Source organism: Nothoprocta perdicaria, unplaced genomic scaffold, assembly GCF_003342845.1.
Source record: "Nothoprocta perdicaria isolate Ctin4 unplaced genomic scaffold, notPer1 scaffold_9, whole genome shotgun sequence".
In the NCBI taxonomy this organism is placed as follows: domain Eukaryota; kingdom Metazoa; phylum Chordata; class Aves; order Tinamiformes; family Tinamidae; genus Nothoprocta; species Nothoprocta perdicaria.
Genome location: NW_020456198.1, coordinates 1,539,787 through 1,563,942, shown reverse-complemented (window position 1 = coordinate 1,563,942; position 24,156 = coordinate 1,539,787). Strand labels below are relative to the sequence as shown.

Here is a 24,156-nt window from a genome sequence, read left to right as displayed (position 1 = left end):
ATACGTATGATAGAAAATAAAACAGCTCTTCATTAGCTCCCTGTCTGGCTCTTTAGGATCGCGAGGCTTCCAGAGCAAACGCTGAKGAAGGACAACTTGCACACAGGAGGAAATAAAAATACCAGGAATCCATGGTGCAGTAAACCAAAAACAGGTCACTTTTTAAGACTACTACATAAACACCTCTAATAAAAGAAGAGGACAAAGTTTTCATTGGACTTCAAGTATTTAGACAGGAATGTTTTAGTAAAAGTTTAACTGCAAAGTGCATGCAATTAACAGAAAGCCATCAGCTATTCCTCTGGTATGTAAAAATAGCATTAAGCTGTATTAAATGCACATGTAAGTATCTCGGTTGCAAGAAAAGGGAGGAGATATGCAAAGCACTCCGATATCAAACAATGATCTGTCGGCCAGATGGAGGAATAAAACAATACATATGCTAAAATTCGGAAAAGTTCTGTTCTGCGTCTGCCAAGGCTCACCCAATCTATTTTAAGTGCTTTTTGATGCATTAGCTTGGTGTTTGGAGTTGTACGGCTGAGCTCTGCTGCATGTGACCAGGAACCAGAGAACTGTCCCAGTTGAGGAGGGCTCTGATGGCAGGTGAGGGTTGCGAGGACAGCAGAGCAAGCGCCGCCGACTCCTTCCCTTCGCATCGTTTGCAGGGGGGCAAAAATAAACCAGAAATGGCTCTTCAGGACTTACTGAAACAGTTCTCTGAAATGCATAATTTCCTCAAGGTGCTCAGCACTGGCGGATGGGGAAGCAGCCYCGTGAGGCTGATTTAGTAAAGGGGACGACAGTGGGAGCAGAAATACAGAGGACAACATGCACCCAAGCTTGACAAATGAGAACAGCAAGAAGTTCTCGATGAGGTTAAAACCAGAGATAGGCAATGATAGCTCTGAGTCACGGTATCTTCAGAGCTGATTACAGAGAAGGATGACTCAGGAGGAACGAGCCTGGAGAAGCCCATGGGAACTGCTCCTCTGCAGAGAGGTGCCAGCTGGAGATGGCAGCGGGACGCTCCGAGCCAGATCCGTGCGCGCTTACTGGAGGAGCACAAGGTTCCTTAGCCGTGGCCACCAGCTGAGGACCTTGAGTCATCATGCACAGCAAGTGTTTTTCTGAGGACTTCAATGCATTTGGCAAGAAAAACATCCTCATTTTGCCCTTTCCTTGAGCCCAGCCATCCTGCTGACCTTGGGAAGGGCAAGCAGCCACCCAACGAGGAAGAGCCCATTTTCTAAAGGGTAACGGATTTGAGCTAAACTCATCTAATAAAACTCAAAACAAAACTCTGCTGATGAACAAGTGTAATGAGCAAGAACCAATGGCACGGAGCAACCGAGGGAAGCTGACACGGATGAGCAGATTTGATGCTGGCACCAGTGCAGAATGGATGCCAAGGACTACGCAACGACGGAGGCCAAGAGAGGATCAGGCCCTGGGAGCATATGGACTGTAGGCTGAACTGTTTCATCCAGAGCATTAATAATGGACCAAAATCTGTAATTCTTAATTGTGTGCTGAATCCCAGAGCCCTCATCCAAGGGCCCTGRGATTTTGATGGAGGATCAGCTGGCATGTGAAAGAACAACAGTCAAATCCAATGCATTAAGCCTAAACAGCAGATCACTGGCCTGCCATGCCATCCCTCTCATTTCCTTCCAGAGCTATCTCAAGACTCCTTCCTCCTGAGATGCTGGCAACAAAAAGTCATTTAAATATCCCCTTGTTTATTCCATCTATTTTTCCTATGAGATGGCTGCTTCCTGAAGTGGAAGAACACGTGTCAAGTATGGTAGGAATGAGAACAAAGACATCATAAGTCAAACACGGAATGGAGGATGGAGAAAGGTCTCTTGGGCGTACAGTCTCGATCTCCTGTTGCAGCAAGCACAACATTCCGGAGTGGATTCGTGAGGCTCCCATGTGTGTGGGGTGAGGGGCCCGCAAACCTCCTGCTCTAGGTCCCACTGGAACGAGCTCAGCCCATCCTAATGGAGTGGTGAATTCTGCCACACTTTGCTTTCCCAAACCTACTGCAAAAGGGATATTTCTACGCATGCAGATTTTGTGATGCACAGGACTTGTCAGGTTAGGAAGTCAGTAGTCACCGGAGGTGACCACATGTTCTGCTTTGCTGTTGATCTTCACGAAATAACGAAGCTTTCTCTACCCAAGATGTGATGGAACGATGCTAAAAGTGGGTCCTGTCCTTGATGTTTCTACGCACAACAGCTGTACTTAACCGGCTCCAGTTGTTTATTTATCTACTTACATAGAGAAAACGCTTGTTACTGGAGAAACCCAAATGCTGATAAGATGATGAGAGGTTTGCATGCCGGCTGATGGTCTCACTTTCACTTATCCTGAGTGAATACAAGTATCTATAACTAAATATTTCCCTTAGGGTACTGATGACTGAGGTATGTTTATTGCATTCAGTGAATTTATATATATAATCAGCACAATAAACATTATTAAATTGTCTGAGTAAAATCAAAGCATGAAACACACAGGCAGTGCTGAATTCTAATGATGCTGAATGCCCATGATTGCATGGGGAAAGGATCTTAACAAGCCTTGATTTGAGCTTTGGCATCCGCCTCACAAATCACACGAAATGTTCTCTCTTTAATAGTGCTGAATATTGATAAATGTCTCTGCACGGCACAACAGGGAAGTTGGTCTCTATTGGCAATCTTTACCAAAGTGTGTTTTTTTCCTTCTCTACACTCAAGGGTTTACCCTGAATGATTTAATTATAATTTTCCTTGTGTAAGACAAATTAAAGAGGAGAGTAGGAGTGTCATACCAAAGCAGATTATTTATCTCCTTAACAGATTGCTGTGCACCAAACCCCAGAGCTGCTGCTGCTGCTACTTACAGAAGCCAGGCAAARTGTGGGACAAAAGCATAGAGGTAATATATATTTAAAGTCCAAATGAAGGAAAGCATTAACCCATTATTTATAGCTGGAATTGGTCCATTCCTGTAAAAGTTACATACACCGAGCACTTAAATCCCATGCGCAGCGATGCTGCAGTCCCAGACCTGCATCCAGGAGCGCAGGATGCCTCCTGCTTCCAATGTACTAAGTCACCTGGATTTGGGTGGCTGCAGCCTGTTATTTGACATAAAGACATTTTCTGTCTTTCAGCTGTTACTGTCATAGCTACAGGTGGCAACTGCTGCTACCCCAGTGTCACAACCTGGTGCCAGACCTGACCTCTCCGGCAGCCTGCAGAGCACTTACACCTCTCACTACACCCTGCAAGGCTGGGCTTTGGCATGGGCTCACCAGCCAGCCAATAACTCTATTTCCCCTGCTATTTTAAAACACCTGCTTATAACTCAAATGTGTTTTCGCCCAACACATTGAGCAGAACTGCTGCTCTCTGGCTGTTTTCACGCAGGTGCTTATAACCTCGCTGAAATTGAGGGAGTTGCTCCTGCTTCGCAGATCTTTAAGCAACCTCCAGAGCTGACCTTATGGGACCAGTAACCCCATAAAACACAGAGCGAACGATCCCAGTGACATGTGCCAGAGATGAGGATGATTACAGCAACCCCCACACGACCAGCCTGTGTCCCGCAGCCCACTCCTGCTCCAAAGCCCAAGGGGCAGGGGGGAAAGCACTGCTTTATGGCACCCCCTAAAAGTTAATGTTACCTGGATATGATTATTTATTGCTGCTGGGCAGTCATTATAACGTGGCTGTGGTTTACTGTTAGGACACTTGCAGATTTTACTATGTGCTTTTTATTGTTGTTTAAGTCTAAATAAATAGCTCCTGGTCACGTCGGACCAAAGCTTGCAGCAAACTCCTCTAGTGTTGCACTCAACGTGCTCTGTCACCAGCCAAGGGACTTCTAACCTAGAGATATCTGCACTAATATCTGCTGCACTCAAATGGCACTCGGGGATCTCCAAGTCAAGAGTGACTCCCAGAGCAGCTCAACACTTTTCCCAAGAAAATGCTACCTCAAAACGGGCAAGTTTTGCCCTCTAGGCCCTTCAGAGACATTGCTCTTCAGGTGACAAACACACTAAAGTTCTGCTCAACTCTAGCAGGTAGCAGGAAAGAGATGGGAGACCAGCAACCCACATAGGCAACAAGAACCTGCCGGGCCAGGCCAAGCTGCTGCCCTGCACAGAGACGTGCAGAAAGGTCCATACCCTGTAGCCCTTCCCACAGCCCCACATCACCTGAACTTGGGCAGCTCCACAAACCCTACCATATTACATATATCCTCCTGCACCAGCCGGACACAGGGAAACAGAGAGAATCACACTCCAGGTCTAGCCAGGTCACACTCCAGCCAGATCCACCGTTATTTGTAATCTTTACCTTTGCAATCAAAAGGTAACTCAAGCCCTACATATGCCCATGCTCTCTCTTCTGCAAGCACTCTCTGTTTCTGGGTGCTTTCAAACACACGCAGCACAGCTYATCTTTCCCCTGCTCGCCACCAGCCCGAACGCCCTGACGGCAGCTAAATCCCCTTCCAAAGGGGAAGTCGGTGCAAGGCAGCTAAACAAGAGGAGTTTGTATGTCACATGAAATGCAGGCAGGCACCACGATGCCTGATGAGACTGCAACAAAACCCTTAAGTGCATCAGTAGGCATTCGTCCGTGCGCAGCCTCCTGCTCTGCTGATGGACACGGATGTAATTCAATCACTGCAGCAAATGGATGGCRTAAGCCTCCCGTGTACCAAACAGCCAAGAGAAAGCAAAGGCCGTTGCCCTCCTATTTGTGTGCCTAAATATACTTATTTTTGTATTTTGGTATTGAGGAGAACTCAGTAGATTTTAAGCAAGGCATAATGACAAGCTTTAACAAGACACCTCTCCGTGCAATGATTGAGGATTTTAAGTGTTCTAACCTAACACAGTCTCAGGCAATACTGTGGCATGTTTACGCCTTCCTAATTAATTTATTTGGAACTTTACTAATAAAAGCATATGTATCACCTTATTTGTAGAGCCAAATTGCCTTCGGGCCACAATTACACGACAGCCCTCAGATACACAGGTTTCCAGCTCTCTTTGACAGTGTACAGAAAGCAAATTCTTACTTCAGAACAGATTCATATGTTTCCACTGCGTTTCAAACTAAGCAGCGCTGGCATATTGTTTCCTTGATTAGATTGCCATTAGCAGACAGCACATGCATCTATTCAGTGAGAGAAGATCTCTTTCACTACATGGGTTTTTGTTTTATAAACTAGGAAAAACATAGATTAAAAAAAAGCTGGAAAGTCATAAATGCATCTTGTTCAGCTCTATGYGGAGCAAAAACGGAATTTAATTGTTTAATAAACATCAAATTGTTTTTAGCATCACACGCAAGGCTTCATGACAACCATGTCCTTGTCACTTCCATGCATTATAAATGTATACGCTAATGTTCTCCCACATGTCCTTGCAATGGGTATAAAATGATGCCGTATACTTTATAATATCAAAACAGCTACACTTCTAAACACTGGGTATGCTCTTCTTTAAAACCATCTTTTCCAACCACCRCTATTTTCTTAATACTAGAAAGATGTAAAAGGTATTTATATAACTTCCCTATCAATCTCTTTCCAGATCACCAGAAATATAAACTCTATGGCTTAAAAATTCCATTATCCTGTTTCTAATGAATGAAAGGAGGACAGAAAGACAAAGCCATCAGTTCCCATAAAATCCACCTCTCACTAGTGTCTCATATAACATCGCTAGCTGGGCAAGGGGGCTCTCCTGAATGCAAAGCACCTCTCTGCTGCTCCGTGTGCAGCCGCAGGAACCAAATGCCATTGGGGCCGTTTCCTCAAAGTCGCCAAAAGCAGTTTCTGCAGAGCCCCCAAAATAACTTTTAACAACGTGRGCTCAGCAAGCGCACATCAACTCAAGAGCCAGACAGCACTGATTACTTAATTTCATCCACACTTAGAAACATGTACGCTATTTTGCGGAGGAACTCAAGTCTAGCCTGCTGGATAAAAGCAGGTAATGCAGAAAAAAAAAGGCAAATTTGTTGCACAATAAGCCCTAAAACTTGACCAAAACGCATGTGACTTGTGGCCAAACACCCCAGACTGATCAACTCATGAGCTCYTATCTCTAAAGCACTCAAGGATGACACCGACAACAGAAGTCTTAAAACAGTTTACACTCATCATATATATATTTTTTTTTCCCTCCCATTATTTAACACGYTTCTAATCAGTCAGTGGCGCCCACTTGGATGCAATTAGGAACAAAAGGAGAGAGCCCAGAGGAGGCTCTTACTGCAGAGCAGAAGACCAGACAACTCCGTTGCACCAKCACCTACCTCTCCCGTTTTGGAGTGTGGACCGAGAGCTGTCCGTTCGTGGAGGCGTGCGGGTTGATGAGCAGGGAGGTCTTGGAGGGCGCCGAGGAGGAGACRCAGCTGGTGGAGAGGTCAAGGCTGCTGTGGTTGTTGCTGGCCGCCTCCTCCGCCGGGTGTGAGCTCGTCACCTCCTTCCAGAGCTGCTGCAGCTCCGCTGGAATCATGCCTGAAACAAACAAATTGGATAATTAAATCAATTAACTGCTAATTCGGGCCGTCTTCAAACAGTAATTAAATCACAGAGTCAGTAAACAAAGCCTAGCCTGAGTTGTGTGTGCGCATGCGCACTTCTAGCACTATTTATTTTTTAATAATTTAAGGCTAATACTGAACAAGTTAGGCCATCTGCTAAATATGTGAGTACCTGATCTATAATACCTATTAAAGGCAAAATCCCATGGCAGTGCAATACAGGGATCCACGCAGAACAGCACCTTGGTGCATCGTGTTAATTCCTATTACTTTGGGTGATTTGGGCATTTCAGAGTCCCCATGCAGACAAAAATTCTACTGAGGACCCAGGCAACYTGAGAGCAATGGTGACCATGGACTCATCTGCACAACCCCCAGAAATATGTATTTCAATATGTATTTTAGGGAAAGCAAACACTTGTTATCATATTTTTTAAAGAAAGATCTTMGGAAAAAAAAAATCAGCTGTATACTATTATGACAACACAAACCACAATATGACTAATTTTGTGCTTAAGTTTTAAATGATGACAAATAGCTTTGTTATTAAATACAGTTTTTATTAATCACTTTTAGACATAAATTATGAATTCATATTGTCTTCCTGAAATGCTTTTCAAATTTTAACAGTCAAATTGATTATACTATGATTATTTCATTAACACACCTATCTTTCTCATTAATTTTGGTTTCTCAAACTGCTCACTTAATTGATGGATGTGTCTGCTGAAAAACTGTGTAACTTTCTATACAAGTAACACTATTATTACTGTCATTTCTTAGATCGATGCTAATGAGCCATTCAAAACTAAAATGAAAACATAAAATAGGCTGGGAGAAATCAAGAAATTGGAGGGCTTCATTGTGTCTAGATGGACATCAGGTTTGGGGCATTCCTGTAGCATTCCATATATGTCCCGAGTGAAAAACTCTGCAAACTGCAGTAGGGCCCAATGCAAGCGGCCACCGGCGTGTGGCTGCCACGCTGAGATTCTTGGGATAAAAATCAGGTGTGGGACATGATCAAATGAGAAATTATCTAATCGAGGACTAATTCAATGCTCTTTCAGCAGACCATGGGGAAAAGAAAGAAAAAGAAAAGAAGAAAAAAAAAGCAGCTGAGATGAATTGCTTAAAAATTCAGGAAGAAAAAAAAATGGCATCATTGGTGTGTTTTTAAAGTGGTTTCTTATTTCTCTGATTTGCGATTATTTGGTTGGGAGTTCATTGTTTCAGTGTATTGTGACACTGGCCCTATCCTAAGGAAACCTGCCATTTTCTGAGCGACAAGCAGCATCAAGCAGGCATGGAGCTCACCAAACCTAAGGCATCGAGGAAGAGAGGGGGGGAAAAAGCGAAAGGAAGAGGGGGGGAAAAAAAAAAAAAAAAAAAAAGGAAAGCAGTATGCATTATATTCATTTGAAACACATAATAAAAAATGCCAAGGTCTAAATTTAATTTATTTTTGTCATTTAGAATACAATGGATAGATAATCATCTCAACGTGATCAGCCAAACATCTTTACTTTGCTAAACTGTTAAAGATTTTAATTATGCTAGCTTTGGAGAGCACTGGTCTAATGAGGCGATAGACTCCAGAGAATCTAAGTGGTTAAGAACTGTGAAATGAGTCTGATAGGATTTTTTTTATATTCACCGTGGATCGTTTGCATATCAAAGAGGAGTAAATTATTGCACGACAGACCAATAACCTTCCCCGCCTTTCTGAGAGTAGCATTAACAAAAACAGTCTCCAGTAACAGTTCACTACAAAAAAAAAAAAAAAAGGAGAAAAAAAAACCTTAAATGCTTAAGTATCCACAATTAATATATAGCGTGAAGGAGGCTTCAGTTTATATGTTGGGCAATCTGATATTCCTCGGACACCTCCATGTCTCTAAAGCCGCCTCCCCTTCACCAGAACCAGCCGCCAATTACATTTTGATGGATTTTGTCCCAAAAGAGCATTTAGTTATTAGACATATTCAATTATTACTTCTCCCCCTGAAATTAAGCCCGGCACGAATTAAACAAAGAGAAAGGTSAGCGCACAGGCCCGCGTCCTGTTTGGCTCCGTGCGGGCCGCTATTTCCCAACACCTCGCGGAGYGACGGCGCGCGGTGTTCCCGGCGCGCGCGCCGGCCAGGGCTGTCTCGCGCTCCCAATTACCTGCGCCGCCCCGCGCCGCTGCTTACTCCACTGAAACAATAGTGATGGTAACGTATCGATAGGGGACCATATGACTCAACACCTATTTTTATTTTTGGGAATAAGCAAATAGGGAAAGATTTGCTTCCCCCCCCCTTTTTTTTCCCACCCCCTATCTGTATTTCTTAGACAAGTGGATTTTTTTAATTATTATTATTAATTGGAGAACTGGCAGCATCAACTCTCCTTGTCTCTCTTCATGCTCTCACCTTCACTCGCCTCCTGGGTGTTTTTGGATTTATCAGTCCTTTAGGCAAAGCCTACAAGCGCTACAGCTAACAAAATACACATCAATAATATATGGTCTATAACACATGATCTATATACACACATTAAATATTATATATAATAAACATATTGATATAATTTAAATATATTATAAACATGTGTGTATATATATGTCAATATTACAGTCACTATTATAACGTAAAATAATATATGTATTACATATAGCTTTATGCAGAACTTCTAAGACAGAAAAGGTTCCTTCCAACTTAATACACAGGTGTAATTCCTATTAATTATGAGAATTATACCATTTATTGGGAGAGAAATAAAAAGCATCAAAATTGCGGAAAAAAAATGCTGGAGATGAAAAGGTTTGGGGTTGGGAGTCATTAGTACTGACTGCGCTGTCACAAGCACAAACACACCTGCACCCAACTGGGTGTTTAAAAAATGACCACATCACTGATATCCCTCGAATAGGAAAGATTTAATAAGAAAAATGCTCCTCCTTCCCCAAATCCTGCTCGTTTCAAATAACTCTGCAGAGAATTCCTAACTAGCCCGGCCGTTGCAAGGCACGCTCATTACTCATTAGGCAAACGAGTTAAATAAAATAATAGAACAAATGGTAAAAGCAAGTCAAAGAGATCCATGAACACTTGCAATAAATTATGAAATGTACAGTTTAACAGGTTGATTTTAGTAGTGAGAGCTAAAATTTAAGTCAGCTTCCCAGAGCTGCGGTGCAATTACGTGTGATCACCCTTGCTTGGGCTGCAACTTCCTAAGCGCAAACAACGGGATTCGGACCTGTAGCTGCCTAGTCCAGGAGAGCAATCAAGCAACCAGATGCTCCTGGCCTATTATTTCACTCACTAGTGAGTTCAAGTGCAATTTGCAGTTTCACTTTGGAGATACTGAAGAACTAGTTCTGGCAGCTCTGAATACTCCTGAAATACGGTTTATTTTTAAATTGCCACCATGCTCAGATGTAAAATCTGGATTACAGATGTGTCTAAATACAAAACAGCAGAGATTACACAAATATAACATTAAAGGATGTGCTATTTTGTGTAAGACAATAGGGAAGCATTGAAACCCAGATACGGCTTTAAACAATGTATTAATTCCAAAACTCTAACAAAAATAAAATCACTTAAAAAGTGGCATTTTCTCCTCAGAAACATTTATTATTATTACAGATAATAAGAATAAAAAGCAAATGCTTTTAACTGAATTCATAGCTACATTTAACTAGTGGGCTGATTTTTTTTTTTTTTTTTAACATACACATTTTGAGTATTTGTCWAAGTCCTGCAAACTGTTCAGAAAACAAAAGAGGATGATATATGATTTTTTTTTCCTTTAAATAAGAAGTGTCCATTACCAATTATTTTAAACTATAGCCTGGCTCTTCATTGCATTTTTCAGGACAACTAGTCCCCTTCATTATGAAAGAAAATGTAGGCAGAGGTTTAAAAAATGTATGTTGTGGGGACAGGTGACAGATTACTGCTCGCGGAACTCAATTTCCCAACCCCAGGTATCGCCGGCGCGGAGACAAACCGAGTTGCTCAACCTCCTCGTGTCCTTGTACCTCCATACCCAGGTGACCATGTTCAAGCAAGCAGAAAGTTGATTTAAACCTCATAATGACATCAGTTTTAAGGCACCGTCTCTGCGATGGGAAAAATYGGGGCCGTGGCTGCTGCCCACCGCAACCCCGCGCTCCTCGTCCCTGCGGTCCCCGTGCCGCGGCGGGGCCGGCGCTCGCAGCCCGTGAGCCCCTCGCTTCGCGGCACGCGGAGCACTCGGGGACCCCGCGGGTCTGCGGCGCGCCGGGGACGATCGGTCGCGCCGTCCCGCTCGCCGTATCCATCACTGCCAGCGCCRCGGAATTACCTACCGGTGTCTGCGACGTGTTCCTGCGCAGATTACACTTCATGCATCACCACATTCATTTCGCTCGCATTACACAGGAGCGTGTCTTGTCACTGCCCAATTGCCCTCCTTTGGACAGCTTAACTGATGCTCTGTACAGTGAACCTTACCGAGCAAACTTAATAGTAGAGAGGAGCAGGGGAAAAATTAGCAAGGTCGGAGCCAGAGCCGCACGGGCGGCTCAGAGCAGCTCACAGTGCCCCCAGCAACGCAGTTCAGGGGCAATTAGCACATTGCAAAGTTTTGCTGGTACAAATACATTACCTTACATGCCTTTCTTTCCTCTCAGACTCATTTCATGCCTTCTCTCTCCTGTTACAGGGTTTAGCAACCAGTTTAGCCCTAAGGATGCTCTGAAGGCCTCACAGTCCCAGCTGAGCTGACTCAAGTTGGTGAAGTGGGGGGTCAAATTTATCATAGGGGGCAAGGGGAGAGGTAAGATTATTTGGGAACATCAGCATTATAGTTTCAAAGACCCCGTCATCTCTGAGCCATACCAGCCTGCAACTTGCCTTAACAGAGCAACCAGAGCTTGGGCTACATTCGTAAAATGTCCCAAGGATGACGCAGGGTGGAGAAAAAAATAACAATAAAAAAAAAGCACACATAAGGGAGTAGAAGGAATAATAATAATAATAAAAAAACCCTACTTTGTAATCATTGTCAAAAGTATTGCAGTGTAAACAGTAGTGACTCCTTACTGAGTGCAAGGCTACAGAAAGACACAGGAAGATGTAACGCTCAACACGGCTCGTGTTTAACTCCACTAAAATTAAATGGAGTTAATCCCAATTTGTCTCAGCATGGACGGAAGAATGGGGCTGGGATATAAACAGGCAGTGAAACGAAGGACACGTAAACAGGCATGGAGAAGAGACGCTGCCACCTTTCTCTTTCAGCTGCGGGAAAGGGCAATCAAATTTCTACAGCGCGCGGCTCGGAGTCCTTCCTCACTTGACTTCTTGCCAAGGATGGAACTAGAAAGGGCCAAAAAACACACCAAAAAAAAAAAAAAAAAAAAAAAAAAAAAAAAAAAAAAAAACACACCAAAAAAAAAAGAATAGGAAAAGCTGCTCTCACGCTATCCAGTACAATAAAATCTAGTAGGGAGCCTGCTGCAAAGAGTTTCACACTTGGGCTAAGAGTATCAGCAGCTTTTTGCTGGTGGTACCTGGGCAAACTGAGGCCGGATGGGAGATGCTGGACACACCAAACCTGGACTCCCAATTGCCCCGTTGCTGCAAGCAGAGACCCCCATGCACGTACCTTGCGCGAGGGGCTGGAGCGGCAGCGTGGGCTGCCCGGGCTGGATGGTGAGCAGCCCTTGGCGCTGCAGGGACAGGAGGTGCTGCTGCTGCAACTGCTGCATCTGCAGGAGCTGCTGCTGGAAGGCCAGCTGCTGCGTGGCCACTTGCTGCTGCTGCGGCTGCAAGACAAGAGAAGAGCAACAGGAATTTAATGCACCACGACACGGAAGAGCCTTAGCAAGAGGTCAAAGAGCTCCTGGGCTCAGCGCCCTTGCAGTCTAGAACTGCTGCCACCCGGGATAAGGAAAGGTCTTGGCCACATGGCATCAAAGATGAGGGTACCGGTGCTAACCATGGGGCTGCAGCCCATCTACACCTCTGGAAACATTTCCACCCCAAATCCCTCCTGTAATTCCCATTAAATATTTATTGAGCGGTCTGGCGTCTTCGTGCTGTCTCAGTGCACACAATTGGGTCTTTACCCATCAGGGAGAAAAGCAAATGCTGATGGGGGCTGCTGGGGTAACTCTTGGGGCCAGCAAACCCCAACTAACATCATCCACCACGTTACACCAAAAGGTGACAAAAAACCATCCTGCACCATGATTGCTTTGCTCCTGCAAACACAATTGCCTTACTTTATAGTAAAATACAGCAATTTATAGTATTTTGTGTTCATTCTCCCCTCTTCATCCATGTAGCAACAGTATTTCCTGTTACGTTCAGGATTATTCCGTGCTGTGTTTAAGGCTGCTACTTCTGCACTTTGAAATTTTTAATTATTCTCACTATAAAGCAGCCTGAGCTGCCTCCCTCCGCGGGGATGCGAACCTTGAACCTTCGAGGTGTAGAAGAACATGTTGCTTCTCTCGCTGCCGTACCCAGAGAAGCTTTTAACTACTCTGTTTATCACTTCTGACATAAATAAATGAGAAAAAATCAGACCTTTGAAGAAGAAAAACTTCATCTAATATTGTTAATTAGCCATGACAAACGATGAAATAACATTGTAAATCTTTCATAGAAACAGCCACTAGATTTTAATTACACACATTCATAATTTAGCAAACAACATCTTACTTGAATGTGAGTGTTTAATACGTACAGTACTCCAGGCTTCAGAGTCCTTAATTTTGCTCAGTTAAGGAAGCCTCTAGGTTTTGCTTCCATGCTCATCTTGTGTTTTATTTGCTTTGTTCTTTAAAACCCATGAAAGGCTTTGCATTTGATAAATATCTTTTTATTTATTGTACAATGACAGGAGGAAAACTTTTGTTGTGTAAAACATCAATACATCATGCCAGTGTTTAGCAGTTCCTTGTGCTAGCCAAAAAAAATTAATGTAGATTTCCTTAGTAATTATCTGAGTGATAGAAAGATAATACAGTGCAGTAGTACAATAAATAGAAGGAAATTATCTAATATCCCTAATCTGCTAGGAATCGTATCAAGGTGGAGGTCTTATACACATTATGGCTAACAATTATGGAAAGAAAATTAACTCTTACYCAACTGCACCGGGGGTTACTTTTGCAAACAAAGCCAAAATTGCAAGCTTTTTGCTTCTCTCCCCCGGGGGCGTGCAGGAGCCGCCCGCACGGGTGCAAGGCAGGGAAAAACCCTCAAAATTCCCGGATCGAGGCYGGCTCATTGCATCAAGCATCTGCATCCCGCCTGGCACGGGGGCGCTCCAAAACCTCCTGCCTTTGATTCACCCCATTCGGTTATTTGGATTGGGTCAGGCCAGAGGAAAGACCAGTGCTGAATTTTGCAAAAYTGTAGTTAAAAAAGGCAAAAACAAATGCAAAAATTAAAAGCCCATTGGGGAAAGCTAAGAGCAAGGGAAGCTGCTTTTAACAAAACCCTTCAATAGTTGTTTTCTCCCTGCAAAGTCCCATCCATCTTAATGCTGCAGCCAACTGTGTACCTATCAGTGTACCAACAGGCACAGCCATTTATCTTCTTCTTAAGGAAAACCCACAGCATTACGAAGATACTTAAAACAAATGAGCATTTAGACACGCTGAAACCCAAAGTGTTTTAATTTCCGCACCCCAGCTTGCTGGGGCAGGCCTAGCCCTCACAGCCATTCCCAACAGCACCCCACGGATGCAAACCGCAGCTGCGAGCGCTGTGAGAGCCGAGGCAATAGTTGCATCTGCAGATACTAATTTCCTACAAATTTTATGTATGTATGTATATTAGCAGTATTAGATACAAAGAAATCGAGTTATGGCAATTTGTTTTACCTATTTGCCGTCTGAGTGCTGAGGTAGCATAAATTAAAAAAAAAAATAAAAGGAAAAAGAAAGAAAAAAGGGACTGAAAAACTTAATCTAAAGGGAGTGATGCCCGCTCGGTTGTCTTCTCGGCTACGCCGAGCCWAGCTGCCGACCATGCTCTCGCCTTTGAAAAGCCAGGATATAAAAGTATACAAGGCCCATTGTCCAAGAAAGAATTTAAAAGCAACACCCGTTGCCAAACTGTGCTCCCCACCCAGTTACCAAACACAGGATACAAGTCGGTTTGTTTACTTCTCACAATTGAATGCATACAAAAAAGGTCTCAGAGCAGTCCTGTTGTCAGGTCAGTAGTCAGCGTTAAAATGCTGAAATATCCTGATAAAACTTGCATTTCTGATCCCCTCCCTAAAGCTTCTGTCAAAGGTCTGTTTTCCTTTCTTAGGTTACTCCCTACTGCCTAACATAAACTGTCATAACTGCTGGAGGACAAACGGCCTTTTTTTTTTTTTTTTGGGAGGGGGAGAAAAAAAATCCACTCAAGGCAACCCTGATGCGCCAACGGGGCTCTTGCTGCTGCTTTTAAACCAACCTAATTTATTTAAGAGAGGTTGCTGGGCAGACACAAGGGCTGCTACCGACCCCGGTGCACCGTCTCCCAAAGGGAAAAAAAAAAAAAAAAAAAACGGAAAACTGAAGGAGCACAGGAGCACATCCGCTGTGTTATCCCGGCTGGAGGGCATTCCCGCTGCACCCCTCGGGCTGGGCCTTTTGGCCATGATTTTCCCCTTCAGCCACGGGAGGCTGGGAATCCTCACGCTCACTGCAGCCAAGGGCTGGAGTCTGGGCGATTTTTCCTATGAGGAAGCAGGGGAAAAGCCCAAGCTGAACCCAACCAACCACTGCTTGCAGCCTAATGCAGCCGGATGGTCCCCTGCGCGCGGGGAAGGGGCTGAGCCAAGCTGAGGGTGAGGTGCAGGCTCCAAAGTGGCCCCTACGAAACCAACCTCCCCTCAAAAAAAGAAAAAAAATATATATATTACATATGTAATTATATACATATACATAGACGTCTATTATGTTAAAAACAATAACAAAGGCCCAAGGTCCCCGCGCCTCTCGTTCTCGTAACAGCTCTCACGCTAAACGCTCACCCTCGAGCGGGAAGGAGCCTCTGCCCACTGCTGCTTTCGTGAGGACACAGGAGAAGGRCGACGCGGCACGCCAGGTACCGAAGCGCCACCGCATTGTCCACCGCCCCTTCCCAGCCCTTCAGTACAAAGTGGGGATTTTTTCTCTTTTATTTTTTTTTTCCTCCCTTTTTCCCCCCCCTCTTCCTTTCCCCCCTCCAAGCGCCCGGCCGTCATCTTTGTGTCTGAGATGCTCTCCTGTCTGACAACAGCAATTTGGGAGAGTTAACTTTTATCGTTCATTCTGCTGTGTAACTTTCCCCTTCACATTTCTTTATCTGCCCTCTGAGCTCATCTGAACTTTCATGTTCTCCCAGCATGCAGGCTTGCATTCAAAACTATGTCTAATAGACCAAATAAGAGGTTAATAAGAAGTGGCAACAGAAAGGAAAAATACAATCCCTGGTAACTGATAAGAATGACAGTGGCAGCCCTTTATTGTTTGTCTTCAAATATAGAGTTAAAGATCTTTAAAAAACTAAATTTTGACGCCTTTGAAAAGAAAGAAGCACAAAATAACAACAGGGGGTTATTGCCTGCCAGCCACAGGGGAGAAGCTCCATAATTCTTATTCTCCCTTTTGAAGGCTGTTAGAAATCTGATTCAAAAAAGCAACAGCAGAAGGAGAAAGCCTCTTGAGGCTATCGCCATTTCCTGTGATCATGCATAATGCGTTTCAAAAGTGGGTTTTTACCAATTCTGTTGATCAATTGCACCTCCTTCATATTCCCCCTTTTTTCTGCTGTGTTTACATCTGATGTGACTCAATGACAAGCGCTGTCTGAGGCTGTGAAACAGACCTGTCATGTTGATTTATGGGCGCATCAAACCACGACTTGTCCAAACTGAAGCTCGCAGTTCATTAATTAGAGAGTTGTGACTTTGAAGTCAGCTTTCAGACTGTGGTTTTTAACATTTGGCTTAATTTATATGCTCTTGAATGTGGATCTCTAAGGAAAAAACTGAAATTCCCTTCTTGTCTTTGAACTTCTTTTGACCGCACAATAATCATTTCTTTGTCCAGAGTGATGCCTGCATCCCAGAGTCATTAACGCGCATTGAACTGCCACTGATGAGTAAGCCCTACTGAATTAGAAAAACAGCCAGCAAAACAAAGCTGAGAGCATTCTGCACAGTGATATCTCACAATTACATGCCTTCCCTCCCTGTGCCATTTCCATTTTAATTACTGTTAGTCCTTTAGATTTACATTTTAGACACTTTTTAATCTGTTCCCTTTTTATTATAGTGGCGCCCGTAAGCGCGCTATGGTTAAGGTTGTGTCAGCGTTTCCATTAAAAACCCCTAGTTTCAGGGGTTTATAACTCAGCTGGAAAGAAAAATATATTATTCTGGGTTGAAACTTGGCACAGGTGGCACTATTTGCCCAAATTTGGGGGTGAAAAGCTGGCCCAGGCCACGTTGAGATGTGCTTTGAGCACCACGATGGCCAACTGAGGCACAACCGCTGGAGGGCATCACGTGGCACCTTGTGCCGAGCGGTGGCTTTCCAGGTCTACACTGATGCCACATCAGCACTGACATCTTCCACCATCACTTCTGGTYACTACTGAGGTGGACATGGTGTAAAATGGATTTAAGCACCCCCAAAATCAACAGAGTTGGAGCGTGGCAGGTACTTGGAGGGAGGAAGCACCCATTGTGTCCCACTGCACCCATGGGTGCAGTCAGGCTGGCGTGGTGTCCCTAGCACCCGTGTACCACATTGTGCTTGCTTCAGCACAGCCCTCCTGCCACCTGAGCCTTGCTGGCTGGGAATGATGAGTTGGAACTCAAAACCACTTGGAATTGCACCAATTTATGGAAGCCCAGCACCAAACCTGGGCCTGCATCCTTCCCTCTTCCCACTTACACCATAATTTCCAAAAACGCCCTCCGAGATGCTAGTCTAGATGCTGCTCCAACACTCATCCCAAACATTGAGGCACGGCCCCCTGCTATAAAATATATGGCAGCGAGCGAGTGGAAAGCACAGGAGAGTAAAGGCAAAAACAGGACAATAACTCTCCATCTGAAAGCTGAGGCCCGACAGAGTCAGTGCAGTTGTGCAATCATTTATAAGATGAATGACAGTTTAATAGCTATGAGACAGTCCCCTGGGACGTGTGGTTTGAAAGTAAAATGGGTATTGTCTGTACCTCTTTAGGCTGTTTTCCAGCATGTTGTTGCTGTAGAAGTTGAAGCTGCAACTGTTCCTGTTGTTTCTTATAAAACTCTTGGAGCTGCTGCTACAAAGAAAAGGAGAGATGGTGAGGAACAAAGTGGAGCTCCGGCGCGGTGTCCCTCTCGGTGCTACACACAAACTGCGATTTGAAAAATAGCATCCTTTTATCTGTAATGGTCTGACCTTTAGTTTGAAACTCGACAATAAATTCAGTGCACACTGACTATTCTTGGCATTATCGTTTGAAAAGTAATCTCCAAAATGAACTGATGAAAAACATACCATTTTCTACACAAACTAATTAAAATAAGGCACGGGATGACCTTTGATTGTAACAACAAAGCCCGAATGCCCTTGCTGAGAGCCTGGCGAAGCTCTGTTGTGATACACAGATGCCTTTCTAAATGATAGGGCTTGGCTGCATTAAGTGTTGCTCAATACGCGCGCAGACATCCCGGGAAATCCTCGCCTCCTCCCCGCTCCCGGGCGTGCTCCGTGCCGGCATCCGGCTGGCGAGGAAGGAGGGAAGGAGGGAGGGAGGGAAGGAGGGAGGAGGGAGGGAGAACGGCCGCCCGGCAGGAGGACCCAAGGTCAGTTTGCGGCGGCCGTTCACGGCAGCCGGCGATTCCCGGCGATGATTCCTGGGGCTGGGCTGTGCCGCGCGCTCCAGTAGCAGCCTCTGAACTGCTTGGTGCCGGCTGCAGGAGCGGACATTGGGATGGGGTGCTGGGAATGCCAATGGAGTTAAACAGATTAGGGTTGGCAAATGCTCCCAGCTTTTACTGAGGAGCCCTTTACAGCTCCAGATGGGCAGAGCAAGGTCTGAAACACAAAGCGCCCCCGTCCTCTCTTCTTTCTGCTCATGACCCACGGCACACCGTGCGTTTGGGGGGATGCAAGGAAAAGCAACGGGGACGCCCACAAGTCCCATCGCTTTGACGTGCACCTTGACCCYGGCAGCCTTTCTTTCCTTTTGGGAATACCCGCCGGCATCCCAAGCCGGAGCTGCGAGGCCGCCAAGGAAACATTTACCTGTTGAAGCATGAGTGCCTGCTGCTGCTGGAGCAGCACCTGGAGTTGCTGGGGCGTGAGCACTTGTTGCTGGAGGATCTGCTGCATTTGCTGGGGAGTGATCACTTGCGGTGTCATCATAGCCACCGAGACGGGAACCTGGCGCAGAGAGCGGAGGGCAGRTCAGGAGGGCAGCCCCAGCCCAACGCCACCCCGGCCACATCCCCACCGATGTACTTTAAAGAAACCCGCTCAGCATTATTTAATTTTTATTTTTTAGAGGAAAGGTCAGCCCGGTCCTCCCCCAGGGCCACAGAGCCGCGGGTGCCCCCTGCCCGGGATGCGGACGGGAGCAGGGGAGGCTGCCCAGGCCGGCGCAGGCGGCTCCGCAGCGCTGCACGGCCGCACAGAGGCCCCTCTCCGACGTCTTTGCCACTGCACATCCACCCCGCATACAGATGTCTTCAATTCTTTCATATTATGTGAGATACCATTAAAAGCCGCTTTCCATGACATTTCGGTGACAAACAGCTACAGTGATGAACTTGATAGCATTTCATATTTGCAACTGTTAACACGTTTCTGCACGGGCATCTTTGCGAGGAACCTGTACACTGTATCTGAAAGGATGATGTCTTGTTCAGATAAAACACTGACATTAAAATGACAGGCTGTCTTGGCCAAGGTTACACAAATTGTATTCAAGCGGATACCTAATGACAATGCTATGAATTCTGCAAGCTTTCTAGAATGTAATTTAGCTATTCAAAATAATCACTGCACTTGTGTTTAATTTGCAGACTACATGAGAACCATTTTGTCAGTCCTAGTAATGCAAGAAGACTATTTCTCCAGAAACCCACCCCTCTTCCCCCAGCCCCAAAAAAGGAAGAGAAAAGGGGAAAAAAAAATAAAAAAAAACAATAGAGAAAAAGACAAAACCCGTATGAGTTTTAACGGTAATATTTAAGCACCTTACTTTTCTATAGTTTCAAATCAAATATGTGACAGCACAAAACTAAAAGCAGTAAAGGATATACTTTGTGAAAAAGGATCTCCTGTCATCTCATGTATTACAATAAAAGGTAATAACATGTTTAGCACTTTTTCTGTGCACCTCTTTTTTAAAAATCACCAGACAATAGCTGATCAGAAGATAAAAGAGTTTAAAAAAAAATCTTCCAGTGTAGTAGTAAGCAAGAGAGAAATGCAGTATTAATTTTATGTAACATAATGTCTTAATATGCAGTTTATCTTGACTTTTTCACATGATTTGTCCTGTCATTTGCATAGCAAGCTCTCATTCCTAATTTCACAGTCATTATGCACTGATGTCCTGATTTCTCAGCATCACTAATTTTGATGAACTAAAAATGCTTCCTGAAGGTCAGGCTCATGTACACTGCACATCTCCCCATGTTGTTGTGTACATGTTGCGTGCCAGGGCCAGACACTGCTTGGAAAACACTTGTTCAGGAGGGGAAAAAAGGGGAAAAAAAAAAAATAATCAGTCTAGCAATTGCACACTTGCGATGTCCCATTAATGCAAGCGCCACGAGGTCCTCTGTGGCTCCTCAATGTCGTGGTGCTTTGTCACATATCTAAGGTGGCCCACGGCTGGGCAGCAAGGTGCCAAGCACGGCTAAATGGATAAACASAGATTCAATGGCTGGGGTGGCCCGTTTTGGGCATTTCTGCAGGGAAAATGCCCCATGCCATCCCGGTCCCTTGTCCAACGGGGCACACTCCGAGGACACGGAGCCCTCAGGTTTGGCAATCCCATCAAACTAGAATACCCTAATCCAAAACCTTGGGGGAAATAACAAATAAAACTCCTTTTCTGGAGCAGGCAATGATTTCATTAAGCCCTGCAGCCACTCTCTGTGCCCTTGAGCGCGCCTCACCTTGAGCACTCCCATCCCCAGGGACGGCTGCTTTGCCCCGGGCTTCGCGCTCCCTTCGCCGGCCGTCGGGGCGAGCGCACAAAAGGAAGCGCTTAAGTGCGTTCCCGGTGCCATTCCTGGACGGCGTACAACACAAACACTCCTGGGTCAGCTTTCTGACGACAGCCGGGGGCGCAGACAGGAACAGGGTGGGGTGCAGGGAGCGCCGAGCAGGGCCGCGCGCCGCCCCGGGCTCCGCCGGCGCTTCCCGCCGCTCATCCGCGACGCGGGACGCGGCCCTGCCGCAGCACCGGCCACGATCCCTGGSGGGAAGGACGGCCTCGCTGGGCGCTCCTGGCTAAAACGCAGCATGCAGCCAGGCAAAAAATGAAGAAAAACATATATATAGTATTTTCATGCATCTGAGCTCATAGGCAGGACGTGCTTAGGAAGGAGGAGCGTGTTGATGCATCCAACTTTCTTTCGCCTCCTGAAACCACTCGCGCACCTCACACCTGCACCTCCATCCAMGGCCCTGCCTTTACCAGCACAATGAAGCGGCCAGATTCACCCCAACCCGKGGGCTGGCTGCGAGCAGGACTCGGGGACACCTCCCATGGACGAGCTCAAGCGAACCCGAAACCGCCACGTGARAGAGAACCAACAACTGCACCCACCGAACAGGCGCGCGCACGTGCGCTTTAAAGACTCCAAATAGTTAAGAATTATGGCCTATATATCCACTCTCTTAACTCCGAACGTCCAACTTTTTCATGTAGCTAGTCCCTAGTAATACTGGGAATCAAAGGGCATGCAGCACCAGCAAGAGGCTATTATAGCCCACACTTTATTACCCATTACTACCGAGGTCATTAGCGGTAAGAGTGATTGTACCGGTCTTAACCTATTGATCATTGTAACTACTATCATTTAATCCCGTGTTGAATGTCTGGAAAGCTGCAAAGGCACACAAGAGAGAGTGCTTTAGCGTCGAGAAATATAGCCAAAGCTTGGAAATTACACTTTGATTCATAAAATCTAGCCAGTGGTTTAAATCAATAGTATTTAAAACAGTCATGTAAGTTCTTAACTACAGCGCCTTAATATTTATGGGTCCCTTTTTGAGTGTATTCAGTCAAAACTCAACTTTATTTTAGATGCCGGGCAATCTACTTTGCATTACGTTAGATAAAAAATATTTATTTCTGATATTTTGCCTGATAGTAAGTGAAACCTAAACCGAGGGCTATAAATTAATTTTAGATTTCTATCTCTCAGATGTCAACTTGAAAGTGTTGCCAAAAAAAAAAAAAAAAAAAGGAGAGAAGAAATTACCAACCAACTTTGAAAAAGGCTTAACTGYTTCGGCACGGGCGCACGAGGATGTTTTATGAGTTAACAATGAATCACAGGCGGTACTTATGAAGGGCTAAAATAATTCTGCCTTGCTGCCTTCAGGGAGTTGGAGTTCAAATTAAAGCACTTGGAAATATATTTAAAGAATGCTAACTTAGCGGGCAGACCAGAAATCAATCCTCTTTTTTTTTTTCTCTCCCCCCAAGCTGTTTATTTCTATTTTGCCCCCAACCGGGGGGTGTTGGTGTTGCTGGGACTCGAGGGCCACCTCTGCTCTGGTTGCTGGTGACAGCAGGGTGTGCGGGACACCCAGCCTGGTCGCCAAGGCACAAGCACAGCCRCAGCTCCGTGGCCCTGCTAGCAGAGACCTGCTGGTACCAGCAAGGGCAGACGAGAGAGCTACGTCCCTAGGGCCCACAGGTGCCTTCAGACACTCTCTCTTYCTCCCAGGCTGCTGCTTCCCGCTTGCTCTTTCTCCAGCCTCTCCCCCAAAACCTGCAGGAAAAGCCCAGCCTCAGGCAAGGGTCACGGCGATGAGCATCATTTAGACCCACCTCATCATCCACATCGCCCTGTTTTTGCTGGAATTAGTAACCATCAAATCCTGGCTATATAATTTCAGCTCAATCTCTTAATTTAAATAAATAGTTGATAATTGATTGAAATTTGCCGTTTTCTGCCTTATTCTGCATTTGCAGGAGTCTTGTTAGCTGCCAGCAGGCAGGCACCTGAGATGGGCAGCATTGCCTTCAACTGTAAAGTGAAACTCTGCCAGAAAAGCCTTCGCTGCAGGGAGCCCCAAACTCGATTTCAAATGACTCCTCATGCAAGTGATTTGGATTTCTTAAAATAAACAAATAAACAAACAAATAAACAAACAAACAAATAAACAAACAAACATCTTCTCTTAACGGTTTTGTGAGCAAGGTTACACAGAGCACAACATCACTGAAAGCAGAAGGAAACAAGTGTCTGGGGGGACAGCTAAAAATATTGGGCTACAAGAAAAACAGAAATCTAGTCAAAAAAAAAAGAGGAAAAGAAGTTTTGGGCTGGCTGATTAGAATGCTATTGGGGCAAAACGGTGAAAACCAGAAAGCCTCAAGCAAAGCCAGGCAGAAGAGCTTTGCTCGTGCCCCGAGACCAGATAAACCGCAGAGCCCAGTGCCCAAATCCCAGCAGATTCCCCCAAAAGGGAAAGGGCCGTTGGGAGGACCCGCATCCTTCCCGCGCCCGGTGACACAACACGTCGCTCCTCCAACAACAGCCAAGCGGCCCCGGCCGCATTACTCATGCGGAAACCGTAGTTCTGTTTCATTATGCAAAATGGAATCTCACTTTTAGCCTTAGTTATTTTGCCATAACACGGCACAACACATTAAGACAGGTAATGTTTATTATATTAATGTAAAATCAGCTAAGTAGTCAGTCATTAGCATAACTCTTCTCTGCCTAACAATACAGCTCCCCACTAAAAGAGGGAGGGGGGGGAAAAAGAACTCTTTAAAATTAAATTAGCATTTTTTTATTATTCTGTTTATGGCATTTTATCAGCAGGGAAGATCTGGTTTTGACTCGAGGATCCCAGGAACGGAGGCGATTCTGACATTCCTGGGTACATCAGGAAGCCTCCTGTCTTCCCTGCTCTTTCCCAGCTCAGGAAAGACTGGGATATTTTCATATTTGTTTACAGAACGAAACATCTGATCTTATCTACCACTTCTCATGCATACCAGGTTTCTCACTAAGTGCCAGGATAATTGTTTCAGCTATAATAAATACCCATTTAATTTGCATAAAAATATAAAGTTTACATAAATTAAATCCTTTCCACATCTAACATTTGTCAAATTCCGACTAAAACGGAACGCACGCAACCAAAGACTCATTTAATAAGCAGCGTGAGATTGCAGCCTCAAGATTATCATCATCATCATTTTTTACATTTAAAAAAAAAAGTTATCATTTTTGTTTCCCGCTCCACCAACATGAAAGGAAAATATATAACCTGCTGTACATGCTTCCCAACAGTTATCATTTTTGTTTCCCGCTCCACCAACATGAAAGGAAAATATATAACCTGCTGTACATGCTTCCCAAC

The 24,156-nt window shown here is 45.0% G+C and overlaps 1 protein-coding gene across 2 annotated transcripts in view; it reads right to left on the bottom strand.

Moving 5' to 3' along the window:
- Nucleotides 1-24,156, bottom strand: part of FOXP1 (forkhead box P1) — an 89,941-nt gene that overhangs the window by 44,335 nt on the left and 21,450 nt on the right. The window contains exons 2-5 of one of the 2 annotated variants that reach the window (XM_026052491.1): nt 18,838-18,975; nt 17,780-17,869; nt 12,210-12,363; nt 6,336-6,540 (exon numbers count right to left, since the gene is read on the bottom strand). In XM_026052491.1, coding sequence (XP_025908276.1) covers nt 6,336-6,540; nt 12,210-12,363; nt 17,780-17,869; nt 18,838-18,957 — 569 coding nt within the window. In that variant the 5' untranslated portion in view covers nt 18,958-18,975. The remainder of the gene's footprint in view (nt 1-6,335; nt 6,541-12,209; nt 12,364-17,779; nt 17,870-18,837; nt 18,976-24,156) is intronic. The other variant, XM_026052492.1, reaches the window with a different exon arrangement.